Source organism: Empidonax traillii, unplaced genomic scaffold, assembly GCF_003031625.1.
Source record: "Empidonax traillii isolate 1590-97213 ecotype Southwest subspecies unplaced genomic scaffold, ASM303162v1 scaffold97:size1219025, whole genome shotgun sequence".
NCBI classification, from domain to species: domain Eukaryota; kingdom Metazoa; phylum Chordata; class Aves; order Passeriformes; family Tyrannidae; genus Empidonax; species Empidonax traillii.
In genome coordinates this window covers 794,831-815,833 of record NW_020955290.1, presented here as the reverse complement: position 1 = coordinate 815,833, position 21,003 = coordinate 794,831, and the positions used below count along the sequence as shown (strand labels likewise).

At 40.0% G+C, this 21,003-nt stretch overlaps 1 protein-coding gene across 2 annotated transcripts in view; it reads left to right on the top strand.

Annotated features, from left to right (window-relative positions):
• Positions 1-3,605: 3,605 nt before the first annotated feature.
• Positions 3,606-21,003, top strand: part of TJP2 (tight junction protein 2) — a 49,918-nt gene continuing 32,520 nt past the window's right edge. The window contains exon 1 of one of the 2 annotated variants that reach the window (XM_027881854.1): positions 3,606-3,723. Coding sequence is in view for 1 of the 2 variants with exons in the window: in XM_027881852.1 (XP_027737653.1) it covers positions 11,321-11,383 (63 nt within the window). In the remaining variant the exon portion in view is untranslated. Of the gene's footprint in view, positions 3,724-11,210; positions 11,384-21,003 lie in introns of those variants that run through there. The other variant, XM_027881852.1, reaches the window with a different exon arrangement.

The window sequence follows — 21,003 nt, the reverse complement described above, 5'->3', positions numbered from 1 at the left end:
ATGAGTATACTCATCAGAACAAAAATTAAATGGTTATTTTGTATTTATTACTTGCACTTTATTTCATGTGTTTATGTGTGTGTTCCCCCTCCTTCATTTAAAAATATGCGATTTAACTTTTGTCCATCAGAGAACGTGCAGTTTCTAAAATGGGAGAAGAAAAACACTTTTTTCTGTGTGTGCAGCTTCTCTGCTAAGAAGCAGGAGTTCATCGTGCTTAGGAATACTGTTTCCCTAGAAGACGTTTTTTCTGATTTTGTTAAAAATCTGAGGGCTTTCTTGTACCACACAACTGGAGTGCTAGGCTTTGGAAAAATCTTTTTGTTCATAACTGTTTCTGCCAAAAACTTACACTGTGTGGAAAAAGGGATTGTCCTTCTCTCCCACCTGCCCCTGTATGAGTAGCACTTGATGGAAGGGTGTCTTCAAAGTCTTTCTAATCTCTTGTATTTTTATAATACAGTAGAATGCTGTCACCTTGTGTCAGACACTGCAGAGGAGTACAAAATGTGAGAGGCATTTGTTCAAGGCCAATTAGTATATTTCTAAAGATTTGGAATAGTTCTGTGTAAGCAAGACTTTAAAATAACACTTGAGTGTATAACTGTGACTGGCTGTAACTGAATTCAAATTTATCTTGTATTTTTTCCACAAAAATGCTTTCTTTAATGGTGGAGCAGTAGTGAAAACAAACTGCTGTGTACCATATGATTTTTGTAGGGTTTTTTTCAGATCTATCACCAAAATCACAAAAACTACTCTAGAAAATATATTGATGCAAATGGTTTTCTGCTTTTTATCAGCACAAGTATTTTGCAAGTTGGTCCCAAATTTCAGGGGTGGCGTTAATGAATGTTTCTAGGGCTTTTTGTTAAAAACCACCCATTTAAAGGGATTCTCAATAGAGTGTGTTTGGACACAGGACAGTGGAGTGTCCTAGACTCTAACTTCCTTTGATTGTTCCATGTCAATATCTTTGAATTATGCAGCCACTTTTTACATGTTGATAAAATATTACGATTGCTCATGATATTTTGAGAAACTGCTTTGAAAAATAGTGATATTATCATGAAAAATTCCTCTTACTTTTCAAGGAGGTTCTTTTGTCCAGAGTCACAGCTTGAACCAAGCCCTGTAAAAATGAAGCTTGTTCAATGTAATGTCCATTATTTTTTCTTTTGTAATTGTGACTGCTTGGCTTTGATCTATTACTGAGTGTTAGTCAGTATCAAAGTACAAAAAACACTTCCCTGTTACAATTTATTTTTATTTCCAGGATTCTTAATCAGACATATCCCTACTTTCAGGGAGAGGTTTAGTTAATGCAATTGTTGTACACACTTGGAATTTCAGGCTGGTTGAGATGTATTTGGATTATGTTTGGATTTGCCATTCCAACAGTTTCAGAAAAGCAGAAAAGCTGTTGTTATTGGACTGTAATAGGGATCCCTTTTATGTTTTCATTAAAACTTTCAGGGAACTAAAGTTTGGTAACCAGCAATTGTGGCAAAGTAAACCAGGTTGATGAAAAAAGCGTTTTTCTTTTTGTAGTTCCAGGCTGCTTATTTTATACAACTGGAATAAGCAGATTAATAACTCTTTTTGCTATTATCAGCTTATCACTCAGCTTCTAGACATACCCTATCACATTCATATAAAGAAAGATGCTTTAAAAGAGTGTGTGTGTGTGTTTATAAGGAAAAATATGTAACATAATGATACACTTTCCAAAATCTAATACTCAATATAGGGTAGAGAATGCTCATCTCTCAACTCCTCACTGCACAAATTCAGGTGCACAATTAAACACTCTCTCTATTTTTCTTAATCATATTCTAAAATAAAAAATAGCATTACAATTTGATGCTAGCTCCAGAGCCATTGCTTGAAAGTTGTAAAAATTCTGCTTAAAAACTCAGACTAAGGCGGAAAATAAAGCAGGAAAGGCAAATACGTTATTTTGCCAAGGTATTAATTTATATTTTATATTCAAAGATGTTACAAAAGTAAGTTTGATTTTTATAACTTTTGGCATCTTCACATAGACAGGAAATTACAGCAGCATCGATAGTTGATTTAGCTTGCTTGTGTGACTTTTGTGCAGGCTTCAGAATAATATTTTGTGCAGAGCCTGATAAATAAAGCCTGATAAATAAAGCTGGTGTTCGTTCATAATGCACAGCATAGCCCATGCTGTTCTTTGGTCATCACATAAACTCATATTAAGCGTCTTTTTGTTCTGTGACTTCTGAAATCATGCCTTCATTTAAAACACTAGTTTACTTTTGGAAAGATGCTTTTATGCTGAAAGAGTAAGGAGAGAGGGGAAAATTACCTTCTACTTTGACAGTGTGATGTCTGGCAGGTGCTTTCATTGTTGCAGTTTTAAAAAAGTTAATCAGAGACCAAATGTATCTTTTAAGAAATCTTAGAAGTTTTAAGTTTGCTTTTTTGAACCTGTGACCTCTTTACATTTGTGCTCAGGAAAAGATGGATGCCACACACAAGACGCATCAACACTTGGTGTAGACTTGGAGACAGTTAGGGAAGTTTCACAGAATTCTTTCAGTGTCTCTTTCTTATGGCTCTCCTGCTATCTAAAAATGGCTAGTGGAGTATTAACCAGAATGAAAAAAATATCTGTGCATTAAAGGGGGGGGAAAAATCCAGACAACCAAACAAACCCAAACATATTAAAACTGTGGCTAATATACTTTCCTAGGGAAGTCTGGTTGTATCCTTCTTTGAAGATGTAACATTTTGGAAAAATGTTGAGAGAGAGGAATGAAAATTGTCAACTTCTAGGTTGGTTTTCTTAAAAAAAAAAAAAAAAAAAAAAAAAGGCCACCAACAAACCCTAACCACTGGCTTCTGTTTCTATTTCTGTCAAAAGTCCCTCCTTTATGTTAGTTAAACCATTCATTTTGTGTTTTCCTACACAGGATAATCCAGGACTAGGACAAGGGGTCAAGGAGAGGAAGAGTGGATCCCTGTGACAGGGATGCTGAATGGAAGCTAACATACTACTTGTGCCCAAGAGGGGTAGCTAAAACCTGTCGATCAAGGGAAGAAGGATAGAAAATGACATAGGGAATTGTTTCTTTCCTATCGTTTGGCAACTGAAGTTGTTACCAACTAGTGTCACTGGAGTGCATGTAGGCAATTGTTACTGAGGTTTTGCTCCAGGTAGAATGCTGTTACCACCTTCACTTTGTACAGTCTTGTGCAAGCTAAACCATCAGACTAAACCTAAAGTAAAACAAAAAGCTAGATGGCTTATGGAGAGGACCTGTGCAACAAAGTGACTGTAAGCAGCTTCCTGTCCATACCCTATTAGGCTGGGTTGCTTTGCGTGCAGGCTCGCATGGATGCCTGCTGAGGGACAGTCTGAACTGAGGTTTGCAGTCTTGCTGCAAGTGTAACTATTGCTGAGTATCTCTGTTTTCAAAGTACTGTTTCCACTTGATTGCCAGGGAAGCTAAAGCATTCCAAACTAATCAGGGAAGTATATTTTATATCCTCTTTGTCTCTAGGGCTTCAGTATTCCAGGCTTCATAGTCTCGCTTATGTGGTTGTGACTTAAATGAAATTTTGTTTTTCAGGGAGCAAACTGCTGCGCTGCCGTCTCCTTGTGCCTGGGACTGGGAGCACAGCTGTGCATCAAACCCAAAGCATCACACAGCAAGTAGACAGAAACACTCAAAACCCATCATTCCTCCCAAGGTACTGGTCTAGTTGCATCAGTTAGAGCGGGCATTTAGTTTAAAATTATGTATTCTTGTCATATGCTAGCTAAAATATATATTCTTACAAGGTTATAAGAAATTGTACTTATTAGAGTAATACAATGAAATCAGAACTAGGTATTTTGGATTCCTAAAGCAATTTAAAATTACTACATGCACATTCTCTTGATGATGTAAAACAGGCCTTCAGAAGAAGAGAGGCTTCTGCAATGAACTCTATTCTGCTAAAGTTATGCAAATAATAATGTACAGGCCTGTACTAGTTCGTCTCTCAGCTAAACATTGGAAAAGAATGGATTTAATCTATGAAGATGTCCTCAGCAAATATAAATATTTAGCATGGACTTGGGGATAAATAAATTACTTTAAACGTGGAGGGTAATATTAATGGGGATTGCTCAGTGACTCAGTCCTGGGAAACAGAATAGCCATACATAGGGAGAGTTGTTTTGCTACATATTTTCTTATAGTACATCATTAAGGTAAATATAATCCTTTTGGCATATTAACCTTGCTTTTGAAATCTTTTCTTAAGTGCTTCTAAAAGGAGTTTTCTAAAATGTGTCCTTAGCTTTATGTGTCAATCGAACATGCTTGGCTTGTTTTTGAAAGTCATTAACAGATTACAATTTTGAGAGGAATAAGTTGTTGTGCTGATGTGTTCCAAAACTGTAATTGACTTATCTTTCAGTCTTGAGATGAATAGCTATTGCTGCTTTAGTAGGAAATGTGGATATTAGTTGTCCTATCTTTCTAATTTGTGACATATTTAACCAAAGCTATTCATCTGTTCAGTGCTCTGGGAGTGTGGAAAATATTATATCAGCAAAGCATAGCTAGGCAGGAATGTCTCAACTGAGGTCTCCAGCAGACTCTAACATGTTCCTTAAAATAAAAACTTTTGAGGATATGCTATGCAAAACCTTACACCAGGGAACATGGATAGTTTCAAGTCCAACTCTTAGCAAAAGAAACTCCAGAACTGTCTATCCACAAGTTCAAGATGCCTTAAAAGATGCATCCTTGCATCCAGCCATCTTGCCTGTGAATTCCTAGGAGTTGTAAAACTGGCAAGTGAATGACTGGGATGGCTGTGTCTATCTGCCTTCTCCGTGATGATTGCTCTCACTGTTGCCCCTTGGGCTCTTGCCAGCTCACTTCAATCATTCCTGGAAAACAGCACCCAAAAGTGGACATGGTACCCTAGCAGGGACCTTGCTGTTACTGAATAGAGAAGCAGAACTGCTTTGTTTCTTAATAAGCTCGTCAACAGGACTCTTGCCAATAAAAATAGGATGGGGAGAGGCAGATCTTTGAAGCATAGTTTTAGTGCTCTAGAGATCTCACTTGGCTGAAGAACTGCTGTCTGGAACTTTGTTTTTAAAATTAACCCCTGTATCAGAAAAAACATATTTTTGCTTATGTTACATCTCGTGCATTTCGTATATTCTTTTGCTTCTTTTTAATAAGCATAATGATCTCCATGAGAATGGGATCTTTGTTTTTTTTATTGCTTTGTCTTAATTAATTTAAGTCATAACAGTTGATTACTGTTGTAAAGTTTTTGATGTTGAAGGGTTTGACTTCTAGTAGGGAAGGCAGATAAATTGCTTTAAGCGGAGGATTGTTTCACAGTCTTGTCAGGAGCAGTCAAGAAACATGGAGAAGAGAACAAGGAAATGAAATGTAAGCAAAATCAGTGTTCAAACAATGTGCCTGCTGTTTAAAATGAACAATCTGGGGCTAGGGAAGAGATTTCCTTTCAAGTGTTGATACACGCTTTTTTATGATGTTTGAGGAGAAAAACAGTACACATTTGTGTGGTTTGGATCTGTTTAAACTACATTGTTATTTCATTCTTTAGAATAACAGTACTAGCTTTTGTAGCTTCTTAAATTGATAGAGGTCGAAGCACTTATGCCAGAGAAAGTTGCTTTAATTTGCACAGTCTGTAGAAGGGGGTGGTGGGTGTTCAGGTAACGGCATATTAAGTCCCTGTTGTACTCTTTAGCAGTAGGTCAAACTACTTCATTTGCTTGCCATACCAGTGTAATTTTCAGCTACACTGCAGTGTAGTTTAAAACATTGCACAGATGAAAATATTTTTAGAGCAAGTAGACTGTATTTCTTATTCTCCCAACTGTGATTTTTATTGTTATCAAACACTTCTGCATATCCTTATGCTGCTTTATCCATACTGTGAAATCTGCTATACATTTATATTTTCCAATTGGCATATTCTTTGCAAATAAAGTAGCAACAAGCAAAACAAGCAGTCTTCTGGGTTTTAGCAGAATAAATTTGTAATGTGTGAGATCCGGTAGAACTGTGTCTAATATTTCAAAACTATTGAGGAAAAATATACTATATTATTCTATGTCGTACTGTTCGTATCTTTAGTGTTGTTCCTAGTTATTCAGCATTTAACAGTGTTTCAAATTTTTTATGAACTTGAAATTGAGTTTATGTTTGACTTAGAACAGTGCTGCTTCTTGCTCTAAATCATTATCTGCGTTTTAAATTCTGTTGATCCAGAGTGCCTAGGTAAATCTGTATGTCTGGGTTTAAAAAATAAAAAATATATGTTATCTAGAGAACATCAAAATAGGTGGTCCAGTGAGTGACAAAAGATTTTATACTGTTGATAACCCCATCAAAGATCTATATGAAGTGTGAGATGCTGTTTATGTTGGACTCTGTGTTTCTTCCAGGGACATCTGTCTTTTCTAAAATAACAGCCTTAGAATTGCTGCTTTGAGACCTGGAAAGTGTGTATAGCTGTTCATCCTTACACCAGATCAGAGGTGGCCAACTGACCAGATCCTGCAGCTGTGTGCCAAAATCTTTATGTTTCATAATCACAAGCTGAACTTAGGAAGTGGAGACAAGGGGCAGGATAATGACTGCATCATGCTGCATTACGCTGGCACTTGAGTCATGCAGTAACCCCACAATGATAGGCTGATACAGGTGGAAGGGGACCTCGGGTGGTTTCTAGTGCAACCTTTTGCCCAAAACAGGGTCCTCTGTGAGATCAGAACAAGTTGCTTTATCCAGCTGGGGTTTGAAAACCTCCAAGAACACAACACTGTACAACTTCTCTGCGGTGGGTCCATGGTTTGTCTGTCCTCATGGGGAAAATTTTTTCTCCTTACATACATCTGAACCTCTCTTGTTTGAACTGTTGCTCACTGTCTCCTATCTGCTTCGCACCACTGAAGCGAACCTGGCTTCAGTCTCCTCCTGTCAGCACCAATGGGCTGCTATTGAATGTCCTGAAGCCATCCTTTCTCCAGCCTAAACAAACCCAGCTGCCACACTTCCTCTTGCAGGGTCAGTGCTTCAGCCCCCACCATCTTGGTGACCCTCTACTGGACTCACTTCTACACATGGTAGCAAGTGCTGAGATAGTATTCATGATGTCTCCTCTCCAGTCCCCCTAAGACATAGATTAAGATTACTGTGCCATACATGTGACAACGCCAGTGTAGAGCGATGTGTTTGAACCATATGTAGCTCCTGAGCAGTTCGAGAGTCAGAGGTCAGCTACCTACACATCCTGTAATCCTGAAGGTTGAATCTGTTAGGGCCCAGCTTACTATATAAAGAAGCGGACGTAATTGGATTTATGAATCATTTAAGTAGGACTGGGCTGACTGATTTGTGTGATTTTGCAGGCTGATGACAAATGGCAGTCTAAAGAGATTGCCTGGAAGGGAAGGGGGAAAGGCTGTTTGGCAACATGGTATTTTTAGAAACTTCTACAGTGCCTATCATCACAAGATCACGAACACTTGCTTAAAAACAAAAGCAAAACTGACATCTATGTTCAGACAGTTCAACAACTGGACTAGCATCCTATATTCCCAGTATCTCCTGCTGAAATCTGTTCCCATCTGTTAAGGGGGTTGCCTATGTTTGTTGTGCTGTCCAGCAGCACTAAAGTATTGAACTTTAACATTTAAAGAAAGAGAAAAATAATTGCTTGTCAGAGGGGCAGGTTAAAAGGCTTGATGGTGGAAAGGAGGTGGAGAGAACTGGAATAACAACATGGTAAGAAATCTTGGTTGCTGCAGGCAAGTTGCTGAATAGCCTTACTTGGTTGGCAGGAGTAACTGTGAGAGGCAACTGCTTGTTTTAAATTTGCATTCTGTAGTGTAGTGTTAAATGGGTGTTCCCTCTGTGGATGCTGGAAGCAGCACAACTGCTTCATTCACAGTAGCATTAGATAATTTATGGAATATGTCCTAGGTTTTCCATGACTCAGGCTACAGCAAGTGATCTCTCTAAATTCGTGCTACACAGACCATGGATTCAATCTGACTGTAGGCAAACAATGTCTCCCTTGATTTCTTAAACTGAAAATCTCAATGGAAAATGCGTTCACTGCAAGTTATTTACATGTTTTTCCCAAAGTTAATACCAATTAATCTTTCCATTAATTTTAAAATTTCTGCGTGCCTACATAACATTTCATGAAATCCCCTGCACATGATACAGCTTTGTACAGTTATTGCACGTGCAGAATAGCTGGTCCTAAACACTGCAGAGGACAGAGCTGCACATTTATAGTCCAGTTAGTGTAATTTTGACATGGTGCTTGTACCCAGCCTTTACTCTTCATCATTCCATTACGTGGGAACAGTATCCCTTTCAGGACTGACTACAACTGGACCTGCACCTTCCACTTCAAAGGGAGACTAATGAGTGAAACGTGCATGCAGCAATGCACTCCAAACATTCAAAGTGCCTGGAGACCTGCATAGATTGATCAGACCATTTGTCTGGAACTCCTGCCCCTCTTCTGACTGCACTGCTGTCCCAGAAGAATTCTGGCTAGGTATTCTTTATCTACATTTACGGGTCTTGTGGTGTTTAAGAAAAGCTGAGGCAGGAGAGGTTGTATCTAATTATACATTTAATAATGTGCTTTTCTGAGCTGCAGTTTAGGGGTTTGGTTTTGTTTTCCTTTGGATTACGTGGGAACAGAATGGGGATGCTGTCCTCCCGTGGAATAGCTGTTAGGTGAATTGGGTGCTTTGAGCACCTGTTCTCCCTTTTCCTGCCACGGGAGATGGGAACTTGAGCTGCAGGAGGAGTTTCTGCAGCACTCATCACTGTTTACACTGATATCTTGTATCCTTCCATGTTTAGTTTAATTGGCATCATAAGGCCTACCTGCATAACCACCCTGGGAGAACATCTTGGTCAAAGAGCAGGCCTGTAAGTTTTTTCTCTGTGGTTGGAGTATAAATAACTTGGAAATTGTTACTTTGTTGTTAGTTACATCAGTCCATAGCATCAGTATGGGCATCTGGGCTCTTAGCCAAGCTCTAGTGTAAGCATTAGCACTAGATGCCACTTACTGCCCACATTTGGAGGCTGGTATTGGAGGATTCATTAATTATGGCAGATTAGCTGTTTGGTTTGGGAAGAGAAATAAGAAAGCAGGAAAGGATATGTGTCCTCTCCTCTTACAAGTGAGAAATTTTATGGATAAACATGGGAAATACTTTGATAAGCCCACATGGATTATTTTCCATCTGTTATTGCAGGAAACTAAATGGAGACAAACTGATAGGTCCTTCCCAGATGGTGATTCATGGTAAGGGATTGAAAACCAGCCTATCTTGCTTGCCTAACTGGGGTCAGTTCCTGCATCTCTGTTAGACTTACCTCAGGCTAGCTAAGTTTGTTTACCTTGGTTGCTGCCCTACATCTTGGGGGAGGGTTATACAGCCTTTATTAGTAATAATACCTCGTGACTTTGATGAAGTCACAGAACATGCCAAAAGGAGGTTTTAGGTCAAGCCATAGCTTTTCTGTGGAACAAGAAATAATCTTCCTTGGCCTTGTATGGGATTGGTAGACTCTTCGATTGCTCTGCCTGGCACTGCCTGCACTCCTCAAGAGGTAGTGTTTAGTGGGGGAATCAAGTTCTAGCTCTTTGTCTTCTACCAGAGCCTGTGTGGAAGGAAGCAGCTGCAGGAGGCTGGTACAATACTTTATGCTGCTACAAACTCGGTATACGCATTAAGAGACTGCAGTCACAGCGACCTAGTGGCTTCCCCTTTCTCTGTCCCATGTCTGACAAACTCTCTTTTTGAAAAAGTATATTGCCATCCAGTTTAAAACAAAAACTTTTCTTGCATCTAAAACTACCTAGTTGTCAGCAGCAAAATCATGCTGTTTTCACTGTGTGATGTCTTTTCAACAAGTACTGGAGAATGGATTTCTCTGCTGATGTTGTGATGGAATATCCCATGATGATGTTGCCAGCCAGTCCTAGCTCTTTGGAAAGTTGCCTCCAGTTTGCACAGGTGTACAGAAGTGTGCATTGGTGTGGAAGTGACAGCTGTTTGGCCTTGCCATGCTGCATCTCATGGAGAAATTCTTGAATTCTTGGTGCCAAATGCTATCATAGGATCCTTTGTGTGTGAGGAGCCTGGCCCCCTATGCTTCATTTTTCCAAGTGATCATACACCAGACTGCTAGTGTTGCAGCAAAAGTTGTATGGTATCAACTCACTTGTAAAACTGAAAGGAAGGACCAGATGAAGGAAAAAAGTTCACAATTTGGCATTTATCTGCCTTTTTCTCTCTTCAAATTTGAGGGTAGGCTAAACAAAGTAACAGGCTGTTTGCATTTTTTTATTGTAGCTGTTGTTTTAAGAAAACTCTTTCCTTACAGTTTGTCTCCATTCTAGTTTCTTCCTTCCAAGACTTAATTCAAGTATTGCCTCATCCACCCAAAATAGCAAAAATCCAGGAAGATGGCAGCACTGGGAAAGAAGTCTTTATTTCTGAATATAAGTGTGGTTCAATTTTTGCCCGTCTCCTCCTCCTTAGTGCTTTTAGTGACCACTCATTTCTACAAGCTCTTAAGAATAGCTACCTCAAGAACATGCTTTTTTTAGCATACGTAATTACAGCCCCAAATCCAAGCAATTTGACCTCTGAATTAATAGCAGGGGTTTTGACTGTCAAGACTTAAGTGGAGGGGCTAAGTGGTGGTAAGGAAACCTGACCAAAGGCTGCAGACTTGAGGAATCCATCAGCTGTCAGGGGGCTTTCACATCCTCGTCCTCCTAAAAACACACAGACAGAAAAGGTGGATGTTGCTGGTGCAGGTCTGTTTGACAGAGCAGTGCTGTGGATACTGCCCAAAAGCCTCATGTCAGAAAGGCTGACCGGGCTTGGGCCACGCGCCCCATCTCTCCCGTTTGTCCTGTGACGGGCGTCAGTTCCTGGCTGCTGCCAAGGGCAGGAACACAAGAAATATTTTTGTAAATGGAGAATAACAATTCCTTTCTTCCCAGAGAGAATGAAAATGTTTCTTCGCCTCCCCGGGGCGTTTGCAGGCATGATTGGCTGGCGGCGGGGGCGGCCGGGCCCCGGCAGGACAAAGTCTCTCTGTGGCGGGCTTCTCAGAGCCAGCTTTGTCCTGCCAGGCTCCTGCGGCCCCGCAGGGCTCCGCCGCAGCCCCTCGCCAGCGGCCCGACCGGTTCCCTCGCGGGGCGGAGGCGGGAAAAGCATTCCCGAGGGTACCGGGGCCGCGGGGCCGGCGATGTTACTATGGGAGCGACGCAGGGCTCCGCCGGGAGCGGTCCGCGGGAGCCCGCGGCGGGGGCGGAGCAGGTCGGTACCATCCCCGTCACCCTCTGCGTCCTCCGCCGGCCGGGCTGGCCCTCCGGCACGTCCTGTCCCGGCCATGTCCCCCGGGAGGGCAGCGGGACGGCACCTGCGGCACGGCACGAGGGGCTCGATTAACATCGACGTGCCAGGGTGTTTCCAGCCCGCGTAACTCACCTGCGGCCGCGGCGACACCGCCGAGCCTCGCCGGGACCGCCCACACTCCGGGTGTGAGCCGGGGGAGCACCCGCTTAGGGTGGGCTGCGCGTTTGCTCCGCGCTTCCCACCGCCTCGGGCTGGCGGAGACAATGCTGGAGCCGAGCGCGGGGAAATCCCACGGTTTTTCAGTGAAATGGGAGCGGGGAGGCAGCCCGGCCTCCGCAGAGCTGGCCGGTTCCCGCGGCGCTGGAAGGCGACACGTAGCTTTGCATTTTAAATACTGGCAAGTCAGTATTTTAACCGAAAATAGTCCTGTTTCTGTGGAGGAACAAACTCCCGAGTGTGATAAAGTCCTCTTCTCCCTCGCCCTGGCCCCAGCTTTTTCTTTTCTTTTTATACTGTCAGTTGCTGAACTTCAGTAATCAATACTCCTAGGCTACGAAGCGCCTAGGAGCAGCACAGCATCTGTCAGGAGTGGAGGGACCGTGTGGTGTGCGTGGCAGCATGCAGGAAACTGAATTTATCTGTAGTCATTTCCCCCACCCCCGCTAAAATGTGGATGGAAGCCATAAACACAACTTATTTATGCCTCGTACTTTGTTCTGTGGCTTGTAGAATAATTAGTACTCCAAGCATCCTTTTTGTGTATGAAATCTATGTTTGTAATAGCCAGTGCCCCATACTGCATGTATTAGTGGTATTGGCCATCAGCGAACTACCAGTTGGTTCTTTTATGCGATTATTTCCAGTGTATGTGTGTTTGCGGTGTTTGGTTTGGGTTTTTTTTTTTCGGTTGGTTGGTTGGTTGTGTTTTGGTTTTTTTTTTTTGGTTGGATGGTTTGGTTTTTGTTTGTTATTGGGTTTGTTTGTGTGTTTGTTTGGGGTTCTTTTAACCACAAAGGTTGTGCAATTGATCTGGGTTATTGTCTCACTCCCTCACCTGTACTATCCCAATGTATTTGACACTTCTGTTGCTGCAGCCATCACTTACTGATGGCTCTGGTGAGAGAAATAGAAATACCCATAATAATGTGTTGGTGACTTGCCTTGCAGGGATTTCTTTGGAATGAGGTTTACATATTGACTTGAGATGGATGGAAAGTCTGACTTGTGCACCTTTGAGCTATGGTAGTTACAGAACCTATGTCTAGAGACATGTACTTGACATGGCTGCTGCTTAAATACTTCATTTAAACAAAATAAGGGTCAGTATGGAATGGTTCCTGAAGTAAGCTGCCTTGCAGTGTATTTCAACAAATGTTGTATTGCTAGACCATGCTGTCTGTCTCCTTCCATTAGTCTCAAATAGCAAGATTTTTTTCGACTTGCTTTTATCAATATTGATGGAATCCTTTTGAAGTTAGTTACAGCGTTCTGTTGGCTTGATAAAAAGTGTTGGTTGTTGGGCCTCAACTGAGTGTATGAGGGTTCTTCAAACTGTTTTAGGGACTGCCTTTCATGTAAAGAAATAAGAATTAAATGGTTTGGATAAAGCTTCTTTTTGTTTGACAGCTGTGAGTCCATGCACTATGGAAGTAGGTTGTGCTGGCTGTGAATTCAGTGCCAGCTTCTCTGTCAGCAAAAAGAGAGCTTTGGTTGATCTTTCCTTCTGCTTGTTGTGAGAGACTGTGAGAAAGCTCATGTTTCTTAATGTGGACTGAACTTAAGTATGGAGACGTTGGTGTCGCTACTGCGGTGGTTATATTCCTTATAACAGAGTTACTAATAAGGCCACAATTCCATTTCTTTTAAAAAGACAACTGCGCATTAATTTGTAAAAAGAGAAAAATAATCTGGAGAGATACTACAGCTATGATTTCTAGTTTTCTCTTTATTTTTCCTAATGAAGCTGTGCAAAAAATATAGAATTCATAACTGTACCAGGAATTCTGTTTTTCACAGCTTGTGATTATTAGGACTATAAGACAAATGAGGATTCAATGGACACTGGAAACATTTTTGGAGTCTTTTTTTTAATAACAGAAAGTGGTAAGTTGCAGTATTTTCTTAGGAAGCTGACCTCATTGATGCTGCAGGAATCTTTTTTGAATGACCTAAACTCTACGTGGTTTATGAGGCAAATAATATGGTATAATTCATTACTATGTTAATACTGCAAATGAACTTAAAATCACTTTGTTTTTAAAGCCATATTTGGAATATACTTCTACTGTGGAAATGAAGGACTTACCAAGAATTTTGTGTGATCTATGCTGATAGGATAGATGTGTATTGCAAATACCAACCTTAAGGCAAAATTATGTTCCTGAATGCATCTTAACTGAAGTGTACAGTGTAAACCAGTATGTACATGCAATTATTCTCAATGCTGTGTAGGAATAAAGCATCATCTAACTTACTAAATAGCAGGAAAGATGCCTTCATGAACCCTTCAGGCATCTCTATCCCGCAGCCTCGTAAACAGTAAAGAAAAGAAAATGCTCCTTCAAGGCCTGCAATACTAGCAAGTTAACTAAGCAGGCAGATGATCAGCAGCATCTTTCCAGGTGTCTGACTTGTGTTGTGCCCCATTATATAATCAGAGCAATATCTTTTTACATATTCAGCTGCTGTAGTCTCTAGATCTGATTAATAATACTGCATGAGTGTTTCATAACTGAATTTCTCATGGTTCTTGTTAAAAAAGCCCCACAATATAAAAAAAAAAATCTTGAACCCCCCCCCCCCCACACTCTGATCTACGGCATCCTAATACAGCTACAAGAAATGATACACCTATCTATTACTAATTTAGTTATTACTTAATAATATGTATGTACTTAGACTATGTATCTTTCTCTTGCATATGCATACCTATTCTGTGATGAGAAAGCATTTCTCTTATGAATGCTCACCCCTTATGATTCCTAGTATGAACATTTTGGAGAGAATGCAGGATGTCCAACTAGACTGTCATTCTGGGCTCCACAAACAAATCTGTGAGAGGCAAATTGTTGGCCTTTGAACTGAGCAGCTTGCTGCCAGGCTCAGTACTTGGCACTGATTGCTATTCTTCCTATGTTCCAGCACTTGCAAAAATCTACTGAATAATGTGCGTTTCTTCTAAGTAGCCATGGCTGAGGATTCTTCTGTCCAGCCAGTGTTTCAGAAGCTTTTTGAAGAGCTGCAGAACAGCATGAAAAACAACTTATATTTTTATTTCATTATTTTCCTAAGTAATTTTTATTCCAGAAATAAAAATTGGTCAGTTGCTTTGGTTATCCTGTTCATGGAGTTGATACATTATTAAGGCAATTGAAGTGACAGTAGCATAGCTAATTGGTAGCATGTGTGTGCATGCTCTTCAGATGATGCCTTCAGAACTCCTGTTTCTGTGTAGATCTGTACTTGTATAGTTTTGTCTATGTCTAAGTAATGATTGCAGTTTGGCTGTAAATTTTTATTTTCTAGCACTTCAAGTTTCCTTAAAGTCTTGCAGTTTAGCATCAAAGTGGGGATGTTGTTTATGACTCGGTACTTTTGCCGGAGCTCCCTTTCAGTTTCTGTCAGCTGACAAATACTTGTATGTGCTTTACCTCAGTATGATTGTGTACAGTAGGTCAGGTTACAAAAAACCCTGGTGTCAAACTTTTAAAGACATAGTGTTGATTGCAGACAGACGTCTACTTCTAACAACTGCTATAAACTCAGCTCCCCTTTGGCAATTGTTCTTCCCTAGCTATTTGTGTCAGTGTGCCTCATGACACATTTGTCAAGCTATTGGTAGAAGGTGAGAAGCCCTGTACCAGAGTACTGTTGATATATATGTCTTGACTGTCCCTTCAGTGTATGTGAAATACTTGTGTGGATGTCTTGAGTATGTTTTGTCATTTTCTCTGTGCCTTTTTGTTTGGCAGGTTATTATGATGCCTTTTTAATTGTAATGTTGCTAAGGTGTTAAACTATAAATTTTACTCATTAAATTTTGTCCATTAACCTCTCTGCCTGTTTTTATAATTTGGCCTAATTTTGAGTTCCTTTTTCAAGCTTTCTATTCCTGCTTTACCTTGTAGAAGCCAGCAGATAAGTTCCCGATGTCTTCTGCAGCAATAAGGATGGACTGAAACGCTTGGATCACAAATTATTTGAAAAAGGGATTAAATTTTTCTTACCTTTTTTAAAGCTTGTTTGCCAATTGGAAGGTACATTACTTCATTTTCTTTCATATGGGAAACAAGCAAAAAACTTCATTATGATTGCTCCTGCTTTGTGTGTCAGAAGGTTCTTGAAGTGTATAATGCTCTTTCATGTGGCTCAGACCACAAAAGAAAACTGTCTGTTCCAGATCTCAACTGAGAATTAACTTTTAGTTGCTACCGAAGTGAGCTTTTGCTCTGGATGGTAATTTAATGGAAGAATTTCTAAACCTTAATGATTCTAAGCTGTTTAGTTTCATTTCAGCATATGCAAAAGGATTGTCTTGTTTTTCTTTTAGTTCTTTTCAAAGGCTCATGTGGTTTTTGAAAGTTGCCAAAGGATGAATAAAACTTGTTCTATTGCTGAGCTTGTTCTAGTTAGCTTATTCTTTGCGCATTCAGCTTGCAGTTCAGTGGAAATCACACTATTTCATAGGCATGTGTCAGTTTAGTTTCATTTAATGATTGGAGTGAAGCCTGAAGTTCCTTATGTTGATGGTACATGCATGTGAAGTGTTGACTTGGTAGAAATATTGCATCAAGGGCTCTACTTTCAAATTGTTCTCCTGGCATCCTTTCAAGTGAAGAAAGAATGGCTGCAGATAAACTCAGATTAGTGCTTTAGGAATGAACCAACCATGTGAAAGTTACTGTCTTGATACTAAAGAAAAAGGGAGCTGACTTTACCCCTCTGCGCCTTGTGTTGATTTATTGGTTATTGGATGACTGTTGGTAGAGGAATAATTTCTACATAAGTTGGGGGGGGAGGTTGAAATGTTTATGATAACAATGTGTTCAGATGTTAGCAAAGTCATGCATACCATGTGCATAACTGCATGGTATACTTTGAGTTCACATCCAGCATTGCAAAAGGATTGAAAAGAAGGAATGGAAAATACTTGAATTTTACCATTCTCATCTGACTTTCTGTTGTTTTCTTACCTCAAAGTGTCTTGTCTTATCCTCAGGTATGTGGTGAATTTTAGTGTAATACTACTTTATGTTGGATGACAGATTGCTGGTGACACTGTCCCAGAAAAATTCAGAGCTGTGGGGAGCCTATATGCTTTTTTTTGTTTGAAAAAAACCCCAAAAGGCCTTTGAAGGCTTGAGGAGGAAACTGCTGTGAGCAAGGTGATTCTGAATGTGTTTTACTGAAGCAGGTGCAGTCTCTGGGTTAGTCACTGTCTTGTGGTGTCTGAGATGTTGGGAGCGGCTGGATGATAGTTTGTTTGTTGCCTCTTCTTATAAATGTACTGTGAGGACTATCAGTATAAGACTTAGAGACCTAAACCCTTCAAATGCAATCCACAGATTTGCATTTGTATCTGTGCATGACGCTGTATGGATGACAGAAAAATTACTAAACTCTCTTCTGCAACAGATTTTGTTTTCATTTTAAATACAGGGTGCAAGGCATGTTAAACTTTAGGAGTGAACTTCAGCAATGCTCTGTGGCATGACTGAGTAGGCTGTTGAGACATCTTGAGAGGGAGAGTTGATTGGCTTAAGACCTTGAAGGCAGGACTGTGGTGGGAGAAGGAAAGGAATGCAGAGAGGTATGACTAGTGTGACTAGAAAACAGTGAAGAGGTGGCTAATAAATCGAACTGTTTGTTGTGGAACGTATCAGAATGATGCTGAATACATAGCTTAAAACAGCTTAATTTTGTAGAGTTTTGGTATCTTGAATTGTCACAAATTTTCAATTTTTTTTTTAAATAGAAAGTTGAATTAGGTTATTACTGTTACAGAAATATAAATGCATTTGAAGCTTTTCTTTATCTAACTTGAGTGTCAGTGTGACCTTTTGTTTGACATTTGTGTTCTTTGAGGTTTGTGATACAGCACTGGTATTCTATGAAATGCATTATGTGAATTTTATGGGGTTTTAGTCTTAGGTGTGGTCAAATGTACCACTAAATTTTAAGCATTACACAGAACTATATTCAGATTTCTTTCAGCCAAGAAAAGAAAGCTAACGTGACAGTAAGTAATCTTACTACCACAGAAATGCTCAACTCAAAGTAAAATGCTTCCAAAAATATGGGATATCATTCTTCTATTAATAGAGTTAGAATAAAGGCTACTGGAAACCTTAAGAGGGAAAGACAGTCTGGTTTGGGATGAACCTTGGAAACTAACAATTGGACCATTGTGTGAATAGTCTTGCATTAACTAGATGATTGAATATAAATGCTGACCTGATTGGATTTTATCACAATAATGAATTAGCTTTTCAAAAAAAGGTTGCAGGAAGCTGTAGACAGATAGCCAGCTTGTTTTTGTCGGATTTCAAAGCTATATAATACATGGAATAACAAATGGAATAGAAGAAGTGTATTTTCTCGCCAGCAGTCTCTTGATGCTGGAGTCAGTCACTTGTACTGCTTGGTTTGCTATTTGAATATAGGTGTAGGAAGATGAAGCATTCAAAACCAGTAGCAGTACAAGGTGTATCACTGAAGTTGAATAAAATTATAGTTAGAGGTTTGGACCATGCAATGCATATGGTGCTTTGGGGTTTTTTTTCTTTCAATTTTTATTATTTTAAGATGCCATGAGAGTAAAAGCTGTGCTTTGGCTGCAGAGGAAACTAATTTAAAAAAAAATTAAGTTAACTGTGAAATAAAGTAAGCGCACCCACCATTTCTGAAGTGCCTAATTTCATTAATTTTTTTATTCTAGTTTAATGAAACTGATTATGCACACCTACTGAGTTTAATTTACCTCACCATCAAATCCTGACACTGCAAGTACATTAAAACATAATTTTCCTTTTTAATTATGCCAAGGAAGAACAGTCCTCTTGAACTTATTTTTTTGTGCAATTTGCAGTAGCACTTTGATTCTCACACTTAATTTGTGTGGGGATCTCAAGGAGCAGGAGGTGCAGAACTACTGTGACTGTAAAGAAATGTGTTAGGTTTACAGTTAAAGTGACTGAGGTTGGCTAAGTCAGAGACAGCCTTAAAAGCTAGTGTTGACTAGGTGAACTGAAAGACCAGTGTCTCTTTAGTAGTGTTACCTTCTAGTAGCATGTACAAAAAAAAACCCTTAATGCTGCCATAGTCTGTGTGTCAAGGTGAAAGCCTAGAAAACTGTTCAGAAAACAAAACAACAAATAAACTCTTCACTTTTCAGTGTGTCTATGCATAGGCAACATAGGCAAGTATAACTGGTCTTTCGTCCTTTTACCTAGATTAATTTTGATCTTCAAATGAAATCACTTGGCTTCCAGGTTTTTATCTCCTGAAGCTGTGCTGAGTTTTTGAAAAAAGGCATGGTGGAGAAATCTGTTTTACTGCAAGACTGGGCACATGCTGTGCCCCAGGAGGTGAGATTTGTTCTTTTCTTTAGAACCCCTTCAACACCTGTTGGAGAGTAAATTGACATTTCTCCACTGGACTGGTGGTGTATGTCCCAGAACACTTCTAGGAAAAACAGCTTCTAACTATCCTCTGTGAAGCAATGTCTGAAAAGGAAGAAAACTTTGATGAGCTGTTAGTTGATAGAGTGTTCGCAAGAGAACTGTTTTCTAAAAAAAAAAAATAAAATAATTTAAATGGGGGTGGACAGGGGAATGGGATCCGGTTTGTTGTGGGGTTTTTTGTCTGGTGGTGGTGGTGGTTGTTGTTTGGTTTTGTTTTCTGAAATGGCAGGTTTGTATTTCAGTTAAAGCTGTTCCCTCACAAATTTTGGAGAATTGAGTGCTTCCTGTGGGGGGAGTACTGGAACAATTTTACCAGGGCAATCACAGAACTGTTGTTGGGCAAAAGACAGTGAAGAGAACTTGCTCCTGAAATAGATCTAACCTGAATTTTTTTGAGTTTTAGGTTATTGGTAGGTAAGACCTCAGTATCTTGCAGCTGTGTTTTGAATACAGATGGTTTCTTTTTTTTCCAGTCCTCATCTTGAACAGGCTTTTGTTTTGTTTGTGATGGGATATTGTACTGCTTTGCAATGATTCATGTGTATACATATAAGCCCAGTAGAATTCAGCTGTAACAAGTGTAAACTACTCTGCTTCCTCCACGTTGTTACAGAAAAGTTGAGAAGTTTTGCGTGTGTACTTTTACTTGGTATAACACGTGGAGGTTATACATTAATGCTGAGTTAGTGTTCTGAATTTGTCACACCCTGCTGGGTAAACACTGCTTTTTGCCCTTCTCACCATCACCCCCTTGCCCCCACCCTTCCATCCCCAATCCTGATCATGGTAAATGAGGACCTCCTCCTGACAGCATCACATCAGTTCAGGTGGCTGCTTTTGTATTAACCCTCTCCCACAATAAGTGGAGAGGGAATGGGCAGTTTTTAAAAAGATTGTTGTTCAATAAGCATCATTGTTTTAAAAAGCCACCACAAAATCCTGAGTAATTTTTGTGTACTCAGTTGAAATGATTAACTGTTGCTCTTGATTTCTCATGAGATCACAAGTGAAATACAAGTGAATGAATTTTAGGAAATACCTCTGTGTGTGTGTTGCTTGACTTTTCTGGTGTATTGAGACATTAATCTTCTCTGTCAGCACAGTCACGACCTTAAAGGACCTCATAGTACTTTCTGAAAGTGTACACTGCTTAAGTTTGGATTAAAAGTAGTTTGAAAGAAAGTTCCATTCTGAAAATGTAAATGCAACTCTGCTTTTTACTGTTAAGTTCTAAATTGTAGCATTGCTAATTTTCTGGTACCTGTTTTCATGATATCTTGATGTCTCTGCTGAGTAATATGCATGATTTATTTTGGAGTACCAGATTTTCTCCAAAACATAAAACTGCTTGGGGAATATGTTTATTTCCTTTGTATAAACAGTGCCGTTAATTCACCACATCATGTAATGTGGTGAAAAGGCACTTAAAGAAACTGGAATCACTAAAAATACACCCACAGTCTGTTTGATGATAGGATATGTGCTTGAGATGAAAGAAACAAAACCAAAAGAACCTAACACCTTGTTTTAACATCAGAGTTTCTGTCATCTTTAGTATGAAAAGGAAGTTTTGAAGTAGGATTTTGTCACAATGAGAATTCTGGGAATTTTTTTTTCTTTTTAACTTCTACAAACTATATTTATAAAAATCACTCAAAGGCCAGCCCTTCTGAGGGATAAATAAACGAACGCGTTGTGTATCACGGAGCCCCGCTCTCCAGCGGAAGGAGTGGCCTGCGGCGGTGTTCCCGCGGCGGGGAAGAATTCCCTGCGTCCCCGTCCCTGGCGGGGCGGGCCTGTGCGGCGGCGCAGCGCCCTCTGGCGGTACTCGAAGCACCGCGGCGCGGCGGGGGCGGGAGCGGCCCAGGGACACCAACGCCGTGGGGTCCTTCTGGAATA